Below are 26,732 nucleotides of genomic sequence, written 5' to 3' on the forward strand. Positions count from 1 at the left end.
ACTTGGGTGTGAGTTTACCATGATCTTATCATGCATAACTAAGTCCTGTATGAGATTAACCTGTCGACTATCCTCAAAATTTATGTCCCTTCTAATACTCAGTTAGGGATTATGGTTCTTGACCTTATACCCTAGTTAGTTTTGGTCACTTTGTACAGGTATGACTTTATTTAACTCCATAGGAATCAACATTGATAACTTTATAATCAATATAGCTCGATCTGACCTTTATACTGCGATCATTTTATAGACAACATAACTTAACCTGACCCTCATACTGCATCAACTAAAGTCCTAAAGGAAACTCAATTATCCATTTCAAGAGTTAACTTCTTAAGAAAGTTTTTTTAACAATTGGACTCGTAAAACATCATAACAATATCTTCAAGATGGGATATCCAACTTTTAAAATAACTTCTCCTTTAGTTCTAAGTTAATCAACACAACACAACTTAATGCCTTAAGCATTCTCAACACAATCACCTCAACATTTCAACAAATTAATCATCAATATATATTATCTCAAATCAATGTATAAAGAATAAACACCATACAACAATATGTAATGAATTCAACTAACGTATGCATATTTAAGAAAAACAACATGTTTTCATTAGGCAACCTACGCCCGATGTCATTCTGCCCACACTCGACATCATTGAGGCATCGAGCTTCTAGCTCGTCCATGCACGATGCTAATCTACCCACACTCTTCATGGATGAGGTAGAGAGCCCACGAGTCAATCACACCTGGTGTGGCCAACACCCACGCTCAACCTCATTTAGGTAGAGAGTCTCTAATTGACTCATGCCCGACATCAAAACACTAGTGCCTAATTTCGTCTAGACATATAGTCTCTATCTTGATTATGCTTGATGTCACTCAACTAGGGCCTAACATCACCAACTTAGAGTTCCAAAAACATTCACACCTAACACCATTCAACCCATGTCTAGCATGACCAAGTTAAAGAGTTCTCCTTGAACTCATGCTCAGTGCTACCAATCCCACACTTGACGTTAGTGAGGCAGAGCGTCTCTAACTTGCATCACACTCGACACCTTAAAGTTACACTCAATGCGATGATAATTTTTGCACTTGGTAAAACCTCGATTTTGGCTCTCTATACTTGAAACTCAGTAAATCCAAGCATGCAATGTACTAAACATTCATAAGCAATATAAACAACTTAGTTCTCACCAAAATAGCAACATACAACAACAAATTGGCTAGAATCACTAAATTCACCTCAACATGCTTCAAAACACCAAAACTCACACATACACCAATTCCACCTCAAGATTCAATAATACAACCATGAATTTAATGAAATCAAATGACATTCAACTTTATCAATCAACAAGGAATCACATTCTAACTTCCCTTGCCTCTAAATCGATGGAGGATAGGAAGGAAGAACAAAACAAACTCCAAGCTATCATCAAAATTTTTCACACAACACAACCATGACTCTTATTCTTAGCTAGGGAGCTTCAAATCACCACTTAGCCACCTAGTCTACTCTAACAGGAAGGAAAGAAGAGATTTTGGGAAACAAAAAAAGAAACGATTCTCCTCGGGTTCCAAAGCTCTTCTTTCTATACTATCTTTATAAGTTTTCTTAAGAATGAACTTATAAAACTCAAATCTTAAAGAAAACCTTATATACATTCTATATACCTTCCCCCTATAAGTCAAACTTGACCTTTACTTAGAGAAACTCTTGAGAATTCCTACATTTCTAGTTTTTTTTAGCAATAAAACAACTAAATCACCACAACATAAATATTAAGATCAACAATAATTAATGAAAATGCATAATATTACAAAATCCTTTAAAGAAGCGATGAAAAGTGCATGTTGGTGTCATGCTATGCAAACATAATTTCATGCTTTGGAGGATAATGGTACTTGGACTACGTAAACATTACCACCTGCCAAGCACGCTCTTGGTAGTCAATGAGTGTATAAGATCAAGTATAATTTTGACAATAACATTGAGAGGCTTAAAACTCGTTTGGTCATTTTTAGTAATTACCATGTTGTAGGAATGAACTATATATAATTAGACATTTGCCCTAGTTGCAAAGATGGTGATGGTTCATGCCTTCTTAGTTATTGCAACTTTTAAAAATTGAGCAGATATGCATACATAATGTTTTTTTGCATGGGGATCTAGAAGAGGAAGTTTATATGAAACTTTCTCCTAATTTTTAGTCATCTAATTCTGATATGGTGTGTTGTTTTTGAAAATCATTATATGGTTTGAAGTAGGAACCTCAATATTGATTTGCCAATCTTGTCACTACTCACCACTTTGAAAGAGTATGATTTCTTACAATCTTATGCTAATTATTCACTCTATACCTTTGCTAAGGGTGTAATTCAAATAATGTTTTGGTGCATGTTGATGATCTAATTATTTACAAGAGTGATTTTGTTGTTTTGATGAATTTTAAGACTTATTTGAGAACTTGTTTCCATATTAAGGATCTTAGGGTCTTTAAATATTTTCTCGATATCAAAGTGGTGCGTAGACTTGAGGGAATTTTTCTTTGTCAACCAAAGTATTCTCTTAACATCATCTCTAGGACTAGGCTTTTGGGTGCCAAGCTCGTCTCTTTCCCATTGAACAAAATCATTGACTAGCAAATGCTTTTGGAGATCCTTTGTCTAAATTAGAGTTTCATAGACGCTTGATTGGCCATTTAATTAACTTGTCTGTCAGTCACTCACCTTGATTTGGCATAGTTTGTTTATATCCTATAATAGTTTCTGTAGGAACTTATGCAAGAACATTAGGAGGCAACCTTCAGTGTGGTACTCTATTTGAAGGGCTCTCTTGTATAGAGCATCTTTCTACAAGCCGATAACTCTTTCTCTTTAATAGGTTGGTGTGATTCAAATTGGGTTGCATTTCCTTTGACTCATTGTTCTCTCGTAGGTTGGCTTGTATTTCTTGGTCATTCTCCGATTTCTTGGAAAATGAAGAAACAACACATAGTGACTCGTTCTTCACTAGAGGTTAAGTACCGTTTTATGGCTTCTGTTACTCGTGAGTTGAAATGTGAGGACATCATGTCCAAGGGCCAAGTCCTAAAGGAACCAAGAGGAGTGAATTAGACTTGAAGGAAAAAGGCCTAAGCTCTTATTGAGATTTGGATTATCTTACTAGTTTACTTTTTCTTATTTGTATATATTTTGTAAATATTTTCTTTATTTTTGGACTTGTATTTTGGGTCAAGTAGTATAGGATCTTTGTCCGTGTATTAATTTTATTTTGAGAGTGTAATCAGTAGTTTAGGAAAAGTGCAACTAGCTAAAGTCATGCTGGGCTTATTGGGCTTGGATGGGCCAAGATCCATTTTAGTCATGGTCTTAGAAGTTCATTTGCTTATTTGGATGTCCAACACGATGTCCATTTGGCCATCCAAGTGGCCAACTTCTCACATGACTTTTGATAGTAACATCTCAATAACTTGTTTAAGTAATCATTAGTTTGATAGTTGTAATGATTAAGTTAGGTAGTTGGAGTTAACTTAAGCTAACCTAGGTTATTCTTAAAATTAGGATTAACTTAGCTTGCTCCATAAGTTTCTAGACATTTAATTAGAGTTGGTTAGCTTAAGTACTTGATAGCTAACCTTGGTTATATTTAATCATGGTTAGGTTAACTTGCACCATAAGCCAACCAATTATCTCTATATATAGTTTTCTTTGTAGTTGGCTAATCACTTTTGATGAATATATGAGATAGAACTTTGAGTTTATCTCCTTTAAAAGTCTGAGTTCTCTTCCTTGGAGAAATATTTCCTTAAGATCTTTTATCAAGGAATTCCTCCTTGTGGCAAAATCATCACCTCTAGCTTATCTTTCTCCAAAGAAAGTGGCACCCTATTCTCTCATCTCCCCACCAATTTTTGTTTCTAAAATACTATTTCATCCATGGAAGAAGATTGGTCACAACATGGAGACTACTAAAGGGAATCACCAACCATCTCTCCAATGGTTTTTATCAAAATGGTTGTAGGGTCTTTTCCTAAGCTAGGGCATTCAACACCTCACTTGTATTGGTTTATATGTGATAGTCAATCAGCTTTACATATGTATGAAAATCCTATTTTTCATGAACAAACCAAGCACATTAAAGAATATTTTCATTTTGTTTCTGATGCTATCCAAGATGGTACCATTTTTCCTTCTTATGTTCCTTCTACGATTTAATTGGTTGACAAATTTACAAAGTCCTTGGCGACAATTTGAGTTCCTCCTCTCCAAGTTAGGCATCCTTGACTCACATGTTCCAAGTTGAAGGGGTATTAGGATTTTCTCATATATTGCCATATCTTATGATACTCATGTATATAATATTTTGATATTTAGGCTTGATATATCAAAATATTTTTTCATATCATGTATATAATTTTATGATATTTAGGCTTGATATATCAAAATATCCTCTTATATAAGATTCTGATATCCTCTTCTTTTGTATAATTATTGGGACATATCAATATATGGAGCAAGGATTGCTACCCTAATACTTATTTCTTTAGTTTCACATGTTTTCAAAGCTAAATACTATCCTAATAGTAACATTTTAGGCGCTCATTTGGGCTATACTCTAAGTTTTGTTTGGAGAAGTATATATGCTTCACATTTTAAGTGCTCATTTGCCACTAGTATCTATCTCGGACAAAGCCAACTTTTTTGGAGTTGTAGAAGCAATGACATTACATTAGGCTCTCTCGTGGATCAATGTCCTTAACATCCAAAATTGCATTATTGAGTTGGATTGTAAATAAGTTGTAGATGTCATTTCCAATATCAGTTTAAACAACATTGTGTTTGGTACCATTTTATTAAGTTGTCAAGAGATACTGAACCAACTTCAAAATGATATGATTCATTTTATTAGTAGATGAGTCAACTATGTTGTCCATTCTTATGAGGACATCAAAATTCTATGCAAGTCACCATGTTTTTGAGTTTATTCCAACCTATATTAAAATCATTAATTATGATTAAAATGATATAATAAGTTTTATTCCACAAAATAAAAAACTAAATAATTGATATGCTAACACTATAAATATTAAAAAAATATTAAAAATAAAATCGCTACTCACCATTTACTCATTTTAAGGATTTAGAAATAAAAATTTAAGTATCTTAAATTTTTTTTTTTAAAAAAAAAGACAAGAAAATTCACTGTGCACTTATCAATAATTTTTAACATTAAATATTTTTTGATAAACACATGATTGAAATATAAATTGATGTGTTAAAATTGAAACCACACTCATATATATATATAGGGAAAATATATTTTGAGAATGTCATTTTTATGTGAGAATAAAATATTCAATCTTATGCTTAAATTAAAATAAATGATTTAAATTAAAATATTACAAATAAAGTTATTGCATATCATTATTATCATAGTTGTCCCTATTATTATAGTTGTTACTAGCATTGTTGCAACAGTCGTCCCCACCACTATCATTGCACCACTACAACCAATATTTTCACCATCACTACTACCACCACTATCTCCACAGGTGGTGGCAATAACAACAATGGTAGTTATAGTGATGGTGATAATGGTAGTGGTAATACTAGTAATAATAGTAGTCACTAAACTTATGATTTTTTTGGTAAGGAAAATGATTATTGTCTATATGTTGTAGTTTGACTAAGACCAAATCACCACTTTCAATTGTACATCCTTGCGTTTATTATCACCTTGTAACTTCATTTCTTATTGAGCTTTCAATAAATTTGCCTTTAATTGAGTGAATAAAAAGTCTTTCTAGTAGTAATTGTGGTAAGGAAGGAGGGTCTTTGGGATCATAATTGTATTTATTTTGTTGGAGATCCCGCATCAACTAAGAATAAGACCATAATAGTGTATATAAGTGGGGAGAAATTCTCACCTTATAAGCTGATTTTATAAGAATGAGTTAGACGATCTTAACTAACTTTCTTAAGATGGTATCAGAGTGTATCAAAGTCTATCCTAGTGAGTGTGTTGTTGGGCTTATCAAGTCACCTACTATCAGACTATTATCGAATCACCTGCAGATGTTTAGTCTTGCAAACTCCATGCTCGATATGTCTTACCGTCAGCGTGAGAAGGGCATGTTGGAGATCCCAAGTCGACTAGGAATAAGGCTATAATAATGTATATGAGTCAAAAGTAATCCTTACCTTACAAACTAATTTTGTAAGGTTGATTTTGACTCTAATATACTTTCTTAATATATTTAAAGTATAGGTTTCTCTACCATATACTGCTTGAGATATTGTCATGCCTAAACAGGAATTGGAGGAAGTGTAATACATTAATTCATGAAAGGATCTTAAACCAAAACTTGGGGTTATAAAATGTAAAGTATATATATATATATATATATATATATATATATATATCCCAAGGCAACAATTTAAGACTTCAAATTCAAATTGACCATGACTCTATGGGTGATCAACACATCTAAAGTAGTTCCATGAAATTTGAAGAAGTGTTGCAAAAAAGAACTACTAAAAATGTTATCCTAATCAAACACAAATGTCTTTGGCATCCCAAGTATATAGCTCCACAATATTGGTCATAAAAATATCAACAACTTGTTTACTATTATACTCAGTTTTCAAGGTAGAAAATGGGCACATTTCAACAATCTATCCACCACTACCAGTATAACTATAAAGCCAAATGAAGATGATATACTTGTAATTCAAAATTTGAGTCAATATGGTAAAAGCCAGAGAATGCTTGTTGGCATGTTTCAAATTGGGCTGCTTGTTGGCATGTTTCAAATTTGGCATACCGATACACTGCACATTGTTGCAATAAATGCTTTACATCCTCAAGATATATAAACATGGACTCTAATATCACTTGAACATCATGGAGAACTCCATCAATAAATTTTAGTCAACTATGTAAGAGAATTTTACACAACATTTTAACACAAAATCTTAAGGCATTAAATTTATAGGTATTTATCATTTATACCTTACTCAACATATTCTTCTCTATATATCACAAGACTTTGCATTTACTTGCACACCAACTTTATTTGCTTCATACAATCTTTTTATGTTTAACAATTATGAATATTCAATTATGGCAATTTTTAGCTCATGAAACAATTCCCACTTTGGCCTGGACCAAGCCATGCAAAAAAAAGCATGACAAAACATCTACTAGAATGTCCTATCATCCTAGCTTATATTCAGTTTTAAAATCATAGCCTAAGAATTTGGGCAACCACGCTTCTTTGTTTGGATGTTTGCAAGGATTGATCAGTGAAACTTTTCAAGCTTTTTTGGCTTGTCTAAATAATTAAGGTGAGGCTCACGAGTCAGTGTTAAAATTTGGTCAATGCTTCTATGATAGTCTTAACAAAGTGGGTTAAGAACCTAACTTAATCTTACAAAATCTTTTTGTTAGGCGAGAATTACTTCTTATTTATATACACTTTTATGACCTTATTCAATTGATGTGAGATCTTCAATACACCCTCCTCACATTGAGGACTAAACATCTCTAATGTAAAGTTTGCATCACCTTATTCCTATATGACGTGAGATCTCCAATACACCCCTCTCATGCCAAAAACTAAACATCTTAAACATGAAATTTGCAGGACTGGACATCTGCGGGTGGTCCAATAACTACCTGATAGCGGGTGGTTTGATAAACCTACTAACAATCAATAATCACTAGGATATAAGCATTTATGGGTGGTTTGATAATCACCTGATAGTGGATGGTCTAATAAGCTAAACAATAAGAATCACTTGGATAGATTCTAATATGCTCTGAGACCATTTTAAGAAAAGTGGGTTAAGAGCTTAAATCAACTTTACAAAATCAACTTATAAGATGAATATTATTCTCCACTTATATACACTATTATGATCTTATTTTACATTAATGTATGATCTCCAACATATAACATCTAATTTGCAAGAATAGGTTGATTCCTTTTGCATTTTAAGGGATAGTTTCTTACATAAATATGCAATATCACTACAAAAAAAATGACTTATGCCTACACGCATAAAATGTCACTAAAAATCTAAATTGCATAGGTAAAGGTATCATGGACTTTAACCTACAGACATTGAAGTTGTCAACTTTGAGGGGGCATATAGCTACAACTAATAGCCTATCACTATAAGTTTTACCTACAGACATTTTTTACCTACAACTACATTTGACTGTCACTATAAGAGCTACCTACAATTTGCAATATGCGTGGGTAAAAGTCATTGACTTATATTTACACTCCTTATTATAGGTAAACACCATTAAATTGTACTTACATGTTATGACTGTAGGTAAAAGTTATTAACTTATTCTTACATGCTCTGACTATAGGTAAAAGTATTTTATTTTATTTATTATTATTATTGTACCTATAAATAAATATATATATATATATATATATATATAATATCTCTGTACTCTATATGAAGTGTAGTTCAAATTTTATTATTATCTTGTATACAAAAAATGACATTAAAGTATAAAAAAAAGTCAAATTTCATTAACTAATATATTGATATATTTAATTTAATATTTTATTCTTGCTAAATTTCATTAAATAATAAAAACTATATATACAAAACATAAAAAAAAGGAAAAGATAAGTAGATGATTTGACAAAAGTTGTTTTTTGATCTATATTAAAATAACATGAAAATTTTTACTTATTCACATACTAGTCTAATATGGAGATTCTATATCAATGTCAACAACCAGTAATTGTTATCATGTTATTATAAACATCATGTTTGTATTATATTTCAAGTATCATTGTTCATAGAGCTAGACATATAAGTATCCAAACTATGTTATAAAAATGACAAATTCATGATATTAAAGTTGCTAATTAGAAATAAAAAAGGAAAACATATTGCATTGATAAATGTCATCCTGTAAGTATTGCCATCTATGTTGATCCACTGCATGTAAATCTTTCACCAACCCTAAAAAAAATATGAAAGATGTCAAGTTTACAACGCTAAGATAATTATCATCATCATGTACTATGTCATTAAATTATGCATTTTAATTACTAAAACATGAAAGATAATATTTCTCCACAACACTTAAGCATAAGATTTGTGTAGCACTTAATAAATTTGGTGGGGAAACAGGAAAGATAAAATTTAAAAAAAGATCGTGCAAATCAGATTCATATAACCATCCTTGGAAGATTTAGCAAAGGCAAAATCAAGAAAATTTAGAACCCCTCTAATGTACTTCTCTTTATTTAGAGAGTTGTCATGTATCCAACTCTTATCCATTTGATACAATAAACTGGAAAAAAATTTGAGTGAAATGGCCTCAATAAACTAGTGATAGACTGACATAAAAAACTCATATATACTATTTTCTCTTGAATTTTTAACAAGCTAAAAAACAATAATAGAATAAAAGTGATATAGATTCGTATATACCTGGTGATCAAGCTGCAATGTAGATTAAGCTGCAATGTAGATTAATCTTTAAAAGTGAGCACAGAAGATCTTATAGGATGAAATAATACTATAAAATTAAAAAGTAATTAATTAAGCTGCAATCTGCCAACAATTGATAAAAGAAATAACAAGACCACTGAAGAACGTTGCCATATTATGAATATAATTCCCAACCTGTATCATCAAAAGTCAATACAAATTTACAAAGGAGTAAATATACACACAAGAAGAGCACAACACACTTTTCCAATATTATTTGGAAATAATAACAAATTTAAAAGAATATATCTGGAAAGAATAACAAATTTACAAAGGAGTGAATATACACCCAAGAAGAGCCCAACATACCTTTTCACTGAGAGCAGATTGAATGAGCAGCACATCACTCAATACTTGACTCACAATATCTCCATTATTTCCGTAAGTGTCAAAAAAACTCATATCTTGGTTAAGTAATACTTGGACATATTTTGATCTGATGACCGCAGTCTGCCATTCTCCAGTAAGAATCCAACATGAAACCTCTGTTAAACAAGAAAAATTAATATTGCAGGAAACTTAAATTTAACATCTAATAAGAAACATTCCTTATAAATAATTTACCAATGCAACCAGCAGCAAAAACTCCCCCAGCAATATAAACAATGGTTAAAGCAAGTTGCAGAAGAGACAAGGGTAAATAAGCATTTAAGTCCATTTTTTCATGACTGGTTTACAAATTATGTGCCTTGAAAATAAATAAATATGTAGTCGTGATGTCATATGGTTCAACCACTAAATTAAACAGCAGAAAAATGAACAGCTATACTCTTCAGTTCCCTGTTTGAAGCTGGTTTAAAACACAAACCAATTGTTCATTGATTATGGGTCAACCCATGACATATGATGTAACTATTTTTATTCCAACATGTAAGTTCCAACATGTAAGTTCTAATGAATGAAAACAATTAGAAGCCAGTTCTAATGAATGAAAACAATTAGAAACAGAACACAAAATTCTCTTATGGATTATTTAATCAATATGGAGGGGTGAGTGCAAGTTCTTTTGGCCTTCTTTATTCCACTTTCCCCTAACAATTAACATCACCCTTACTGCCTTTCTCATGAATGAAAACAATTAGAAGCCAGAAGTTCAACAGCTTAATATCGGCATTCGGATTTTCAAAAAAATCCAAATGTCATAATACGTAGATACTTAGATAGCTTCTCATAGTGCTACTCTTTTTATTTAAGATGGAAGAGGTGAATAAATTCAAAACGAATAACGAAATTACAGTTATCAACCCCCGAAAGAGAAAGAATCAGCTAATTCTTTAAAATCAGTATCACCAGCTAACTAATAGGATAAACGGCAAATTCACACAATGCACCTGAAACATTTCAAATCAAACAACAAATTGAAACCATTGCAAGCTAAACATAACCAATCAGCAACGAAGATCCACATCTTCCAAGCAGAACTTCTCACATTACATCGAATTTAACAATCGACTAAGCGCTTCACAACATTCAAATCATCCAGATAAAACGCAAACCCCTCACCCTCACCACCTCAAAAATATTAAATAAAACAATGAAAGGGAACGCCGATTCAAACACACCACAACAACAAACTCCAGAATCAGACAACAGGCACCAAACAGCTCGTTTAAACAACGATATTAAGAATGAAAAAAAAAAGAGTGAAGCAGAAAAGAACAATTTCCTTTTGGAATTGAAACCCTACATTACAGATCTAGAAGCGGAAGTGGTTCGGCGACACTCACCGATGGTAGGGTTTAGCAGATTCCTGGTGAAGGAAGAGGAAGAAAAGAAGTGGCAGGGTTTAGAGTTTAGCCGATTCCCGGTGAAAAATGCAAATACGCAAGAAATTTAGTTTGCGAACTCGAAACCTAATAGGCAATAAATAATAAATAAATAAAGCCGAGCGAAGCACGATGAAGAGTGAAAAAGGGAGTTTCTCGATGCTAAAAGACTTACGAGATGAGGGGAAGGCAGAAGGTGAAGCACCGCCGCCGCCGCTGCCGCCCTAAAGGTATTGTGCTTCCAGTGGAGATGAGCGTGTGCGAAAGTTTGCGGAGGCACTAAAGGGAAAGGAGACAAATTGCTCAACTATTCTGCATCGGTTAAAATTAAGGAAACCCGATGTAGAATACTTCATGTTTACATCGGTTTTACGATGAGGGGAAGACGCTAAAGTGTACTTCCATTATTTTTAAATCATAATTCTATTTTATTATTATTTTCTCTTTCTTTTTTATACATTAATTAATTTTTAAAAATTAATTATTTAATTCTTATTTTAATTACATATTTTGTATTGATATTAATTTTTTATGAAATTAATTAGTTTTATATATAATTATTTATTTGTTTTACATGAATTTTTATTTATATTAAATAATTATAGGTATAAATTTTGTAAATTTTTTACCTACCTAAAATAGTAGTAGCCATAAGTCTTTGAAGGCTTTTACCTACATTGACAATTTGTTGGTAGAAGAACTTCAAGTTGTATTGAGTTTTGCCTACACTAAACAAAAGTGGGTATAGATTTTTGAGTATACCTATATTAAATATTTGTAGGTAATTTTTTTTTATAGTTTTACCTACACTAATTCAGGTCTATAAGTAAAAGTGTCTGTAGGCATAGGTTATTTTTCTTGTAGTGTATGTTGAATGCTTGGCTCAAAAACTACTTAATATATACCACTAAAAACATTGGTTTTAAGAATAAAAGGTTTGGAGTAATCTAAAGTTAGCATACAAGCTGTTGTAATTGTTTTCTTTAAGTGATGCAAGTGTTACTTCATGCAAAATTATCCTTCTTGAGAAAATCAGTTTAAGGGGGTTGCTAAAGAAGCATAAAACTTAATGGAATCTCCTCTGTAGTAGGCATCAAACCAAAGAAACCTCTTAGAAATACTTAAGAGAAATAGGAATTGGCTAATCCAAGACAGCTTGTATCTATACATGGCCACACCTGATCCGAACACGACATAGTAATCAACCTTTGTGAGACCAAAAGTGCACCTGGATAATTTTGCAATCAAGGAATGCTTATGTTAAATGACTAGAACTTCTAAATGGTGTAAATGTTCTGCCAAGTGATCATTGACTATAAATCAGAATGTCATTGAATAAAATAAAAACAAATATTCGTAATAGCCCTTGAAAAAGCAAGCTCTGGGGTGCATTAGTTAATTGAATGGCATAACTAGCCACTCACAGTGTCCTTGGTGGGTTCGGTTTGTAGTTTTATGCCTATCCTTCTGATTGACCAATATTTGATGATACTCGGATCTTAAACCCAGTTTGGAAAGGTTTTATGCCAATTGGGTGAATATCAAATTCTTTGTCCCATAATAAAACTTATTGAGCTTCAGAAAGGTTGAGTACTCCACATTTTCAATTGCAGGTCACATGCTGGTACATCCTATGCGCTTACTCCCCAAGCACTCGTTGTTTATTTCATATTATCATACGATGTGTGATCTTTGTACACAAGTGTTGACCTTTTTTGGCAATGCCTAAAACTTAGTCGTGATGATGTGGAACTTAGTGAGCTTTTCTCAGCTACCCACAAAAAGAGAATTAACGATCGGGTGTGTATGTTATTGGTTTGGTACAGAGTTTTAAATAACTTTGTTGTCAAAAAGTGTTCCCAAAGAAATAAATAATCCTCACAAGAATGATGAGAGTACACATAAAAATGTCATAAAATTAATGAGAAATTACACAAAACTTATTTAACATAGTTTGATCCTTTATATTTACGTCCATGTCCACAATAATTTTCATTATGAAAAAGACGTCACAAAGATTTTCATTACATATGTATTTGAAAATTTTCCTTTTAAATTTTGTGGATTAAACTTGATAAAAATTTTAGGTTAAGGACTAAAATAAAAAAATTAACACTAGCTAAACCTTATATATATATATATATATATATATATATATATATATTTATATATGTATGTGTATGTATATATATGAGCAGGGATCTATTTATTTCAAGAGTATGTCTATTTAGAATGATTCAACCATTAAATTAAAAATTCTTAATGTATAAATCAATTTTACAAATTAAATAATTTGAAAATTATTTAATACTTTTTATATAAGTTTTTAAATAAATGTATAAAATATTTTTATGATTATTCGTCAATTTAAATTAATGAAATAAAATATCAAATAACTTTCAAATTTTTAAAAAATTTGCTGGCTTAATCTATTCATTAAAAACTTTTAATCCAACAGTTGATCATTGAAATTTGATGTAAAATATGAATTATTGAGTGGAGTAAGTCTAAGTATATTTACTCTTAGAGGACATTTTGTAGGGGATAAGTTTTTTCATACCTAAGAATCATGATTCTTGATAAATTATGATTCCTAGGAATAACTAAAACATGTTTGGTTACTCATAAAAGCTCATGGAAATATTTGTACAAGATTTTCGAGAATTAAAAATTTTATATTTAGTTATAATAGTATATTTTTTGGTATATAAATATTTTTTTTATAAAAATATCCTTGATGAAAATAAACATATTTTTATTTTTTAAAATTTTGTATTTAAAAAATAAAAAAGAATAAGAATATTAACAAATACTATTAATTAAATTGAAATAAAATAAACTTTAATAATATTATTAAAATTGACAAAGTCAATAAATAATGAAATATAAGAAAGAGAGAGAGAGAGAGAGAAAAAAATAGAGATATGAGAGGGTGAGAGGGAGGGGGAGAGCCAAAGGGGGAGAGAGAGGGAAAGGGAGAGGAAGAGAGAGGGGGTGAGAGTGAGAGTGAGAGTAAGAGTGAGAAAGAGAAATAAGAGAAGAGAGGGAGAGGAAGAGAGAGACAAAGAGAGGGGGACAGGGAGAGAAGGAGAGTGAGAGTGAGAAAGAGCCAGATAGAGATGGAGAAAAAAAAATAGAAGAAGAGAGAGAAAAAAAAATATTTTTGTTTTAAAAACAAATACTATGATCTTTTTATACACATAACATTTTCTTCCCAACTTGGGAAAGTTGGATTCTCACCTCTCTTATAAAAATATTTTTGTGAGAAAGTGGGATAAAAATGGTTTTCGAGAAACAAAATCTTTTTTTTTAAATAACAACTAATTATAGGAAGTCAAGATTTTCAATTTAAGATTCTCAAGAAAGTAAAAATATTTCGCATATCAAATATTTTCTTAGAGCAAGTAAATCCCTCCTTATATATATATATATATATATATATATATATATATATATATATATATATATATATATATATATATATATATATATATATATATATATATATATAGATAGATAGGTAGGTATATATAAAAGGATGAATCTACTTATTCTAACAATAAGTAGTTTACCTATACTTACTCCACTCAATAACTCTAACTTTACAACAAATTTCGATGATTTAATCATTGAATTAAAATCAATGTATAATTTTTTTATGATTATTTGTTAATTTAAATTAATGAAACGGATTATCAAATGATTTTCAAAATTTTTAAAATGTTGCAAACTTAACCTACACATTAGTAATTTTTAATTCAACGTTTGAAAAATTTGATGTAAAACATGATTTATTGAATAAAGTAAGTCTAAATAGACTTATTATTAGAGTAAGTGGTTCCCTCCTATTACACCAGTCAATAATTTTATATTAAAAGTGAGTGTTTTCGATCTAATCGTTGAATTAGTGAAATGATACATTCAATAACTTTTATAGAATGCAATTTCAATCTATCCGACCATTGTACTTGATAATATTACTAATTAGATTAAGTATACAACATTACATACAATTCTAAATTTATTTTGTAGTTCATCATATCAATTTATTTTAATATATAAAATGATATTCAAAATGTATGTAAATATTTATTATTAGATAACATATCCAAAAAAATTCAAATCATTTTAAATTTAATATACATGATCATTAATGTAATATCATCAAGTATAACGGTTAAATCAATTAATATACATGATCATTAATGTAATAACGATGTGATACTTTTATTGAATCCTAACAACCTTCCCTTTAAATAAGGGACCATAATTTATCTCTCTATAACAAAAACTAGTCAGCGGGTATATTCAATGGTGACCCATAGAGCCCATTCACACTTTAAGTACTTACATCACTACTCCATTATTAACTCACGATAGCGGGATACATCTCATAATCCTCCATGTTACTAAAAAGACTATCTTTCATACATGGACATATCATTAGGAAAACTTTTGATACAAGGATATCTTTTACCCTAATCTACTTGTCAACCATCATACTTGTTGGGCCCATTACCTAGTCAATCATTGACTTTGATACCACTTATTATGCATTGGGGTTCCAATACACATATGTCTCCACATTAGTAATATTGATATTGTCTACTTTGAGTCTAAGTCCTCATGAGTTGCTTTTGGACATTTTCAACATGCATCTTAATAATGGAGACAATTATATATATATAAATTTATGTTCATTTTTATATATCTACTTGAATGGATAAGAAAATAGTAATACTCACACAAATTCTTATTAATAGATCTTGCATCTTGCAAAATGCAAATTTTCCACACATTGACTTCTAAGAAAATTGATTTGTAATAATAGATAAAAATTGTCATTAAAAGTTGAAAAAATATCAATAAATGTTTATTTTATATTGATCTATATATGATTTATTTGTCCATTATGTGAGTTATATGTAACAACTTTTTAGGTTTGAGTTTTACTTACACCAAATATTTATGGTTAGAAGTAGTTTTTGATTTTATACATCGAGAATGTTCGGAAGAATAAAATATTCATAAATACGTGATTTTCATATGTCATCTAATTTGTTTAGGAAACATAAAGGGCTTTGGGACAAAAATTCATGAATATGTATGCATTTTCTCAAGATTCATTATTGCCAACAATATTCCTTCGTTATTATGTTAGTTTTCTCTTTTCCAAAGAGATTTAAGATTTAGTTGAATTAATTTTTCTATGAGTACTTAAAAAAAATAATAATGAAAAATGAAATAAATTTTTTCATATATTAAATTTAATTTATGCATAAACTAATATGTAGAAACTCTCTCATATTAAATATATTTTTCTAATATATAAACTAATTTTATCTTATATTAGTCCTACCACTAATAAATAATAAAAATTATATAATAACGAATAGTTATTAAAAATACATGTGATTATAAAAAATTTATAAAAAGAATATTTGCTTTGTAAAAAAAGATTATAAGGATAAAATTGTAAAAAAAAATGAATATTAAATAAGATAATTCCTGTTATTAATAGTAAACACAAAAGTTTATTTATTTATTTATTTTTTTAATTATGAAAAAAATATTCAAATAGACCTCAAGGAATCGGAAACATGTTTAATCCTAATCATATAACAAACTAAACAACCATTTCATCAGATTTTGCAACTTCCACGCATGTGCACAATCTGCAAAGCCAACAAGACAGTGAATATGAATTTGCTTACTAGATAAAACAGTGCCACTCTCTTGGAGTTATATGATCGGGTTAAATTTTCCCCCAACGTTGACATAATTCACCATAAAAGGAACTGGAATTAATGATACAGAAACTTCTTTAGTTTCTCAGATATCCTCAAAGTTGCATTTGCAGATTCCCCAACCTATAAAATGCAATGCAAACGAGTTACGTATAATTCATAGGGCAGAGGGCATATGGGGAATTAATTTATAGCTCACCTGACAGTGTATTGTATGAAAAACTTCATTTTCAATAACCGTATAACTGGCATTAACAACATCTGATCCTTCTTCTTGAAGAACACGAATGGTCTCATTGAACATGAATTGAAAATCCAACCCAGTTACTAGAACAACCTCTAAGACTGAACCCATTTGTTGGATCTTAAATTGTGGAGACTTCAACCCCATACTCATGCTAGCATTTTCTGACATCTTACTTTCCAATAGGTTGCTCCTTTTCTCCTTCATTTTCTCCAACTTAATCTGTAAGCTCTTGATGTAGTTTGTGCCTTCATCTATCAGATCCGGTCGTGAAATTGCCTCCTGCAAAAGATTCTAATAGAAGTGAAACGTTTGTGTGCATATAAGAGCATTTGGTTGTATATTTAAGAGTAGACAGTAGAGTAATACCCTTGAGCTTTGATGAGGCACAACTGAGTTGAGCTTGGAGAAAAGAGCCTTCATTTGATTTCTTCTGTTCCTCTCAATCATTTTTCTATCACTTTTTGATGAACTAGGGTTGTTCTCCATTGATATCCCTAAAGGATGCAATAGTTCAACCTGGTTTAGAGCTAAAAATACTCAACATTTCATAAATATATATAAAAAAAAAACACTTCTCAGATAAGTGTTACAAGTTACATATGGAGTTTCTAGTGGCTTTTAGAAAAGCAAGTTATCATTAGATGCTACTGACAAAGGTTATGTGTTATGAGATGTGGTGGGGTACCATTTTGTCGGACTAGTATCAGGCTATACAAAAAAGTTTCGGGCTATACATATGTTGTCTTTGACTGTCTCTATATTCAAGAAATATACATTTTTTTTTTAATTTTGCTTCTACATGTATAAATATATCCTACGTTGAACACTAAATATAAATGCCCTAATTAATTAATCAAAATTAAGGTGGTTTTACTATTCGACCTCCATCAATGTTAAAGAAATGTCCGTAACAGCAAAATATATAAGAATATAATAGAATATTTCTTATATTCTATTAATATTCGATTTTTCGTTGATAAAAAGCAGCAGCAATATAGGAATTTCAGCTGCAACAATTTTTAGATGTACACATTACAAATAAATAAAACCAGCGTTTTACCTACTGTTCTGAAGTAGTGAATGACATTAATTGAAGATCACTCCTACAGGACTTTGTTATGAATAAGCACGGAAACACAGGTATAAAACATGCACGTTTTTAACATAATTCTTGTCAAAGATGCATTTAATATATTACAATTCAATTGATTTTTTTCTTGGCACTTCTTTTGACATAATTTAAACACATTTTTGAAATAAGTTAAACATGAGCTAAGAGAATCAACGACATTTATTCTTATCTAAAGACTTATCTAACATTCTATTATAAAAAACTAAAAAAAATTAACTTATTTATAAATATTATTAGACTCATAACATTTTTTATGAGACTTAATTTTATATAAATTATTAATTATTTGAACTTAAGAAATGTGATTTATCTTTTAAGAATTATTATTATATAAAAATTGTAAAGTTTAACAACTTTAAAAATAAATAATATATAAAACTTAAATTTTATTTTAAATTTTTATCATATTAATTATATATATTTGTTGTATCTTCATCTCTTATGTACCTGTCTGAGGGTACACTCGTAGTCTTCTGTGGGGAAGGGCCGGTCGAGAGTTTCAGATATATACTTCGGAGAAGGGGGAGATACCTGCAAAAGGCACTCCGACGCTCAAGTCAGTATAAGCAGGATTTCTCACAATAATTAATGAACAGTGACGTACCTCGATATAAGTGACCTATTTATACTATTACAGGTGGGCCTTGTCAGTAGTGGGCCTCTCCTAATCTTACCAAATTAGGTAATACAGCCCTAATCAGCCAATTGTGTCTTAATCATGTGCTTACCGCTATTAACCATGATCAGTATTATAATCCTTGCTTTGTTCTTCGGCATATCGCCGAACCGACAGGGTAAGGCTGTGTTGATCGTCTCGGCCGTTGGCCGGGCCGAGACATATTTGATGTTGTTCCATTCGGCTGACATTTGGCTGAACCGATATACAATATAGATACGTATTATGATTCCACTCGTGTCGGCCTTGCGCCGAGCCGACACTAGTATAACAGTGCCCTCGGCCTTCGGTTACAGACCGTGCCGATGGTAACGTCAAGACTGGGTAGTCTAGTTTGCATGGGTATCTGACGAAACGGCACGTGTTGGTCCACTTGACCGATAGGGTCCTCCCGGTACACAAGCCCCCCAGCCTTGAGGCGTATGACGACGTAAAGGGTAAAAGTGACTTTGCAGTTGTGGCAGTTAAGTTTGGGTGTGGAATGTGAGGGGTTGTAACCGTTGGACATTAATCGTGGGAACGTGAAGAGTTGTAACTGCTAGGCATTAATGACGTGTGCGAGGAGTTATGTAACATAAGATGAAAAGTTGTAAACGTTGTCGGAATCTCAAAGGTTATAACCGTTAGGTATTAATGGGGCATGTGAAAAGTTGCGCATCATGAACCGTTGGATCTAAATGATCCAACGGTATGCGATGAGGTGTGACTCTTGAAGTACTGGCCTTGGACGTCTATAAATAGGTACGTGGAGAGGGTTCCCAAAGATACGCATTTGTTGCTTGCTCCGAGCCGAAGTCATCTGAGTTGGTGCGCAAATATTTTTCAACAGCGATAGGTCAAGTTCAACAATCAGGTACGTGATGGCAAATTTAAATGTTGTTCATATTAACTCCTCCGGGGACGAAGGGGAATCTAGGCTGAGAGCGACACCGGACCGAGACGTCGCGTCGGCATCGGCTTCGAATGGGGAAGATCATGCCGAGTCCGCTTCAGGGTCCTCCCGGTCGCAGAGTGGGAGTGCTTCTTCTTCGGCTATAGCGTCCGATGATCATCCAAGCCGGGGAGGTGGATCGTCAAGGACTTTTGCTCCTATATCGACCCCTGGGTATTCGTGGGTGCACGGTGAGGTTGGTAGCGTGTACTCTCGATATACTGACAAAAAGTCTCTTGTGAACTTTGTATCGGCTGTGAAATTCTTAAATTTTCCCGAGGATGAGGAACCCTCTGCCATTTTCTTCCAGCCGTGCCGAGGTGATGGGGGGCCAAACCCAGACTTCGTGTACTTGAGCCGAGGGTCGTCCAAATACGATTTCTTTTACGTATACGATTATATGTTTTGGGACTTGAAGATATCCTTTCCTTTTGATGATTATTTCATGGGTATACTTCGGCTTCTTAACGTGGCACCGAGTCAACTTCATCCCAACACCTGGGCCGCCATGCAAGGGTTTAGACAGTTGTGCCTGGCTCTCGGCCTCCAGCCTACCCCATACCTATTCTTATATTTTTACTCGTCTCGGCCTACTAAGAAGGCTAAATGGTTGTCATTGAATCGGCACAGTGATTGCTTGCTAGAACCCTTTACCACTTCTTATAAGAAATTCAAAGAGGGGTCCATGAAGGTGATGATTCGGCCAGAGACGGGAAATAAATATTTCTTTGATACCGAAGGAAACTCTCTTTTTCCGTTGTACTGGACTCGGAAGCCAAGGAAGTATGACACGGTGTCGAAGTCTCGCATGTCCCCGGAGGAGAGATCTAGCTTGAATTTTTTGGAGAAGTTGCCTCGGCCTTTACCATGCCGTCCTCTGGTCCGATTGTTTGAATCGGCCGACGTAGTTGAAGAACTGATTGGTATAGTACCTTTCTTACTTGTTTAAATTCTTGCGTTATCATTGATTTTGACTAATGATGTGCAGGTATAATGACGGATCATGGAGATGACGATCTGGACATCCATACGCTGATCCGGAACCAAGTGGCTGCGACCACTGGGAACAAGGCCCCGGCCGGCGTGCGCGGGAATCAGCCAACTGTCCAAGGTGGCGGGGCAGGACCAACTGTCAGGCCGAAGAAGCCCACTCGGCCTCAGCCTGAAAAAAGAAGGCCCGACTCAAGAGCCGAGGAAGAGAGCTGTCGGACTAAGCAGTGCCGAGTGGCCGGTCCTCCTATGCCAGAAGGCTTGGCTGCGCCAAGTTTCTTAGCCGGCAATGTTAATGCTCAGGATTTTCTGAGTCAAGACTTGGCTTCCAAGGCAGGTCAAGGGATGCTGAGCCGTATGACTGCGGCTCAGAAATGGAGCTTCTTCTGTGAGTTCCAAGTACGCGTCGTGGCCATGGCGCAAAGCATCGTCACGGAGCCGAACGGCGAGGCCGATGGACTGCGTCGGCAGCTTGCTGAGCAAGAGAAGTCTCTTCGAAAGACGCTGGCGGCGCTGACTGACGCCCAAACGGCCAACAGCAAATTCCAGGCCGAAATGGACCGCCGGGGGCGAACCGCCGACGACCTTGCCTTGAAGGTTCAGCGTGTCGAACTTGCCCTGAAGAATGAGACTGAGAAGGTTGTTGATCTAGGGAAGGAGCTGGATGCTGAGAAAGTCGCTTTCGGGGCTTACAGGGAGAAGGCACGCAACAAAGTCCTCACTCAGCATCAGGCGGGCTTTGCTCAGGTGGCTCGGCAAGCCAGCTACTTTGGGGACTTTCCCCCTGACTTCCATTTGGACATGACCAAGGATTTCTACCAAGGGAAGTTGGTGGACCTGGCTTCTATTCCAGCCGGCTAGCCAGCCGATGAAGAAGCCCCGGCGCGGCCAACTGGGCCAAATGAGGAGGAAACGGCGTACGAGGAGGTTGCGCCTGAGGATGGCCCGGTTCAGGGGGAACCGGAAGTAGGGTCTTAAGCTTCTTTTTCTTTCATGTATTAATGGGCTGATAGTGCCCTTTTTGAATGTACGCTTGGCCGGTAGTGCCTTTTTTGTTAATGAATTTACTCTTGTCGTCACATATTGATGTAACTGTTGGTCTTCATAAAAATGCAAGTGATGTAAGCCGCTTCCTTGTCCGAGAGACATCTCGGGAAGGAATACTAATTAAAGCCACGTCCTTGGCCGAGTGACATCTTGGGAGGGAAGACTTGAAAAAATAATTAAAGCCACATCCTTGGCCGAGAGACATCTCGGGAGGGAAGACTTGAAAAAATAATTAAAGCCACATCCTTGGCCGAGAGACATCTCGGGAGGGAAGACTTGAAAATAATTAAAGCCACATCCTTGGTCGAGAGACATCTCGGGAGGGAAGACTTGAAAATAATTAAAGCCACATCCTTGGTCGAGAGACATCTCGGGAGGGAAAGACTTGAAAATAATTAAAGCCACATCCTTGGCCGAGAGACATCTCGGGAGGGAAGACTTGAAAATAATTAAAGCCACATCCTTGGCCGAGAGACATCTCGGGAGGGAAGACTTGAAAATAATTAAAGCCACATCCTTGGCCGAGAGACATCTCGGGAGGGAATACTTGAAAATAATTAAAGCCACATCCTTGGCCGAGAGACATCTCGGGAGAGAAGACTTGAAAATAGTTGCGAACAAATATCTGACAATATGAAGTGTAAAATGTATTCATTAATAAACTGATGCCTCGTTAAAAACCTTGCCGACCAAAAACCCATTTTCACGTTCTTATAAGGGGGAAAAAGATCAGTAAAGGAAAAGAGTGCATCGTGATACAATTACATTGTTTAGGCATAACAAAATCTAATTCAACTGTAGTATGTCTTCAAGTGGGTCGTAGAATTCCAGGTTCTTGGGATGACTTTTCCGGACAGTTCTTCCAGCTTGTATGCTCCGTTGTGTAATGCATGTCGTATCCGGAACGGTCCGTCCCAATTGGCAGATAGCTTTCCTTCGGAAGGGTTACGCCTGGCCGACCCGGTTGCTCGCTAGACGAGATCACCTTCATGAAATGTCCTCGGCTTTAAATTGGAATTAAAGCGTCTGCTCATGCGTTGTTGGCATGCTTCGGCCACAATTTGTGCCTTCTCTCGTACCTCATCTAGGACATCAAGCTCAGACCGGAGCGAGTCATTGTTGGATTCTTCATGAAAGTGCTGTCGTCGGAATGAGGGTTCTCCTACCTCAACCGGAATCATTGCGTCTGCGCCGTACGTCAGGCGAAAGGGTGTCTCTTTGGTTGTTGATTGTGGTGTACATCGGTATGCCCAAAGGATTTCTGGTAATTCGTCGGCCCATCCTCCTTTCGTCGCACCGAGACGCTTTTTGAGCTCAGTAAGTATAACCTTGTTTGCTGCTTCGGCTTGCCCGTTTGACTGGGGATGCTCGATTGAGGTGAACCGGTGCCGAATGCCAAGGTTTTCAAGGAAAGTGTTAAACCTCTTGTCAGTGAATTGGAGGCCATTGTCCGAAATGATGGCATACGGGATTCTGAATCGGGTAACCAGATTTTTCCAGACGAACTTCTGGACATTGGTTGCGGAGATGCAGGCAAGCGGTTCGACTTCTATCCACTTTGTAAAATAATCTACTGCAACCAGGAGAAATTTGACTTGCCCTTTTGCCACGGGGAAAGGCCCAAGTACATCGATTCCCCACAAGGAGAATGGCCACGGGGAGCTGATGCTCTACAACTCGGCAGCCGAGGCGTGGATAAGGTTCCCATGCTTTTGACATTGTACACATTTCTTGACGAACTTGGCACAATCTTATTTCAGAGTCGGCCAATAATAACCAGCTCTCAAAACTTTAGCCGCCATGGTTCGTCCGCCCGAGTGGGAACCACATATGCCCTCATGTATTTCTCGTAAGACGTAATCGGCTTGATGGGTGTCAATACATTTGAGTAACGGGGTGGAAAATCCTTGCCGATACAGCTCGTTAGCCACTACTGAATACCGAGCCGCTTGCGTTCGCAATTTTTTAGCGTCCAACGGGTCGGTTGGTGCCTCCCCTAGGACGATGAAATTCCGGATGGCAGTCATCCAGGTCGGTGCCTCAGTATCGGTTGCCATGCACTCTCCCATCACACTAGGAGAGGGAATCTCGAGGTGAATGGTTGTTCGCAATTGCCCTGGCTTTCGGCTACTGGCGAGCCGAGCTAACTGATCGGCCCGTTCATTATTGTTATGCAGGACGTGTCGTATCTGTACCTCGGTGAAATCATCCTTGAGCTTCTGGAAGAGGTGATAGTATTGTAACAAGTTGGAGTCCTTGACTTGAAAATTATTGTTGACCTGTTCGGCCACGATCTTAGAGTCGGTCCAACATACGATTCTCTTGACACCCATTTCGGTTGCTAACCGCATCCCAGCCAGCAATGCTTCATATTCCGCTTGGTTGTTAGAGGCTCGGAAGCCGAAACGGAGGGATTGTTCTACGGTGATGCCGGAGGGACTAGCCAGAATTATCCCTGCCCCACTTCCTTGGGCGTTAGAGGAACCGTCAACATGCATGGTCCATAGCTCGTTCTCAAAACAACCCGGGGGAGTGAGCTCGTTAACAAAGTCGGCTAAATGCTGTGACTTGAGGGGGCCCCTTGCTTCGAAAGACACATCAAACTCGGAAAGCTCGACCGACCATGCCATCATTCGGCCGACAATTTCCGGTTTTCTTAGGACTTTCGCGATAGGACAGTCAGTTCAGACAACGATCTTATGACTTTGGAAATACTGCCTGATCCATCGGGCAGTATAAATGAGCCCCAGGGCTACCTTTTCTATCAGTTGGTAGCGCCGTTCGGCATCTTGTAGTGTCCGACTAATGAAATACACCATTTGTTGTTCATCTTCCCTCTCTTGAATCAGAACGGCACTAATTGAGGTGCCGGATACGGCTAAATAGACAACCATGTCGAGGTTGGCAACTGGCTTGGAAAGGACCGGAGGTGCGCTAAGACGTTCCTTGAAATGTTGGAATGATGCCTCACACACCGGGGTCCATTTGAACCGCTCAGTCTTCTTCAATAAGAGAAGGATAGGCCTAGCTATCTCGGCCAGGCAAGGGAGGAACCGAGAGAGGGAGGTGAGCCGGCCTGCCAACTTTTGAACCTCCTTCAGAGTACTTGGACTTTTCATATCTAGAATGGCTTGGCACTTGTCAGGATTTGCCTCAATGCCTCGGCTGGATAGCATGAATCCCAAAAATTTACCGCCTGAGACCCCGAACACACACTTCTCGGGGTTGAGCCTCATTTGGTGGTGCCGAAGGGCCTGAAACACCTCGGCCAAGTCTTGTGCATGTGCCGATACGGTACTTGACTTCACCACCATGTCATCGACATACACCTCCATGCTTCGGCCAATGTGATTATTGAAAATTTTGTTCATTAACCTCTGATAGGTAGCTCCGACATTTTTCAATCCGAAGGGCATCACTCGATAGCAGTAATTAGCCGTTTCGGTGATGAACGCAGTTTTCTCCTCGTCTTGGGGGTGCATACGGATCTGATTGTATCCGAAAAATGCGTTCAGAAACGATAAAAATCTGTGACCAGATGCCCCATCCACAAGCCGATCAATATTTGGTAAGGGGTAGGCGTCCTTTGAGCACGCCTTGTTTAAGTTGGTGTAATCGGTGCACATGCGCCATTTCCCATTCGGCTTCTTTACCATGACTACATTGGCTAACCAGGTTGTATAATGCACCTCTCGGATGAACCGAGCATCTAACAACTTGCCAACCTCCGCCTCAATTATCGCCTTCCTTTCCTCTCCGGCCTTCCGACGCCGTTGGGCAATCGGCCTTGCCTCCTTGCTTACTGATAGCTTGTGGCAAAGAAAGTTGGGGTCAATGTCAGACATATCAGACGGGCACCAAGCGAATAAGTCATTGTTTTCAAGGACCACTTGCTTGAGTGCCAGGCGCTCTTGTTCGGATAAATTAGTCCCCAGGTAGGTGACTTGGGCTTCGGACATCCCCACCCGGAAGGGTTGCTTATCTTCAATAGGCTCGACCCTCTCATCTTGATCAATCCGGGAGTCGAGATCGATGGCCGACTGCTGTGATACCGAATGCACCCCTGTCGATTTTGTTGCTTCGGGCTTCATTTTCGGTAATCGCAAACTAGCAAAGTAGCACTCTCGCGCAGTTTCTTGATCAGCGTGGACCGTGATTACTCGCCCTGAGTCGGCTGGAAACTTCATAGCCAGGTGTGGAGTGGAGACGATTGCACCGAGCCGATTTAAGGACGGCCATCCAAGCAAAATGTTGTAGGACGTGTTGGCGTGCACCACCACATATTTGACCGAAACATCTCTGTACTCGGTTCCTTCAAACCCAAACCGGGTTGACAACTTGATATACCCTTTTGTTTTGACTCTTTCTCCTGAAAATCCTACCAAGGGTTCATCGTAGGGAATCAGTTCGGCCTCCGGGATGCCCAATTGTTTGAACGTGTTCCAATAAAGGATATTGGCTGAGCTTCCCTGATCCACCAATGTCTTGCGCACAATGCAGTTGTGAATTTCCACACTAATTACCATGGGAACATCTTGGTATGGGTCGATACCTTTGAAGTCGGCCTCGGTGAAAGTTATGGTGGGTAAACGGCGACGAACAGTTTCGACGGCATGCACGTGACGAACGGCCCGTAGGTGTCTACGCTGCGCCGATGA

General features: G+C 35.8%; 2 protein-coding genes and 1 non-coding gene across 4 annotated transcripts; all 3 read right to left on the reverse strand.

Moving 5' to 3' along the window:
- Nucleotides 1-8,764: 8,764 nt before the first annotated feature.
- LOC109791322 (uncharacterized) lies at nt 8,765-11,671 on the reverse strand. Its single transcript, XR_014432598.1, has 5 exons — nt 11,480-11,671; nt 11,266-11,391; nt 9,848-10,023; nt 9,479-9,507; nt 8,765-9,004 (listed from the first exon to the last, which is right to left on the reverse strand). It is a non-coding gene; the product is annotated as an uncharacterized LOC109791322 (transcript).
- Nucleotides 11,672-16,815: 5,144 nt separating this feature from the next.
- LOC109791317 (transcription factor bHLH162) lies at nt 16,816-17,912 on the reverse strand. Of its 2 annotated transcripts, none has more exons than XM_029269842.2 (3): nt 17,665-17,912; nt 17,251-17,589; nt 16,816-17,174 (listed from the first exon to the last, which is right to left on the reverse strand). In XM_029269842.2, the coding sequence occupies exons 1-3, from the start codon at nt 17,782-17,784 to the stop codon at nt 17,109-17,111; spliced, it is 525 nt and encodes a 174-aa protein (XP_029125675.1). In that variant the 5' UTR covers nt 17,785-17,912; the 3' UTR covers nt 16,816-17,108. The 2 variants fall into 2 exon arrangements, with proteins under 2 accessions (XP_029125675.1, XP_020206198.1); XM_020350609.3 differs by having other exon boundaries at nt 17,251-17,577; nt 17,665-17,898.
- A 5,913-nt stretch (nt 17,913-23,825) lies between these two features.
- On the reverse strand, nt 23,826-24,704 carry LOC145956437 (uncharacterized). The gene has a single exon (XM_083072034.1). It carries the CDS (start codon nt 24,702-24,704, stop codon nt 23,826-23,828), a length of 879 nt encoding a protein of 292 aa, XP_082928160.1.
- Nucleotides 24,705-26,732: the final 2,028 nt, after the last annotated feature.

This window comes from Cajanus cajan, chromosome 3, assembly GCF_000230855.2.
Source record: "Cajanus cajan strain Asha chromosome 3, NIPB_CcT2T_4, whole genome shotgun sequence".
In the NCBI taxonomy this organism is placed as follows: Eukaryota; Viridiplantae; Streptophyta; class Magnoliopsida; order Fabales; family Fabaceae; genus Cajanus; species Cajanus cajan.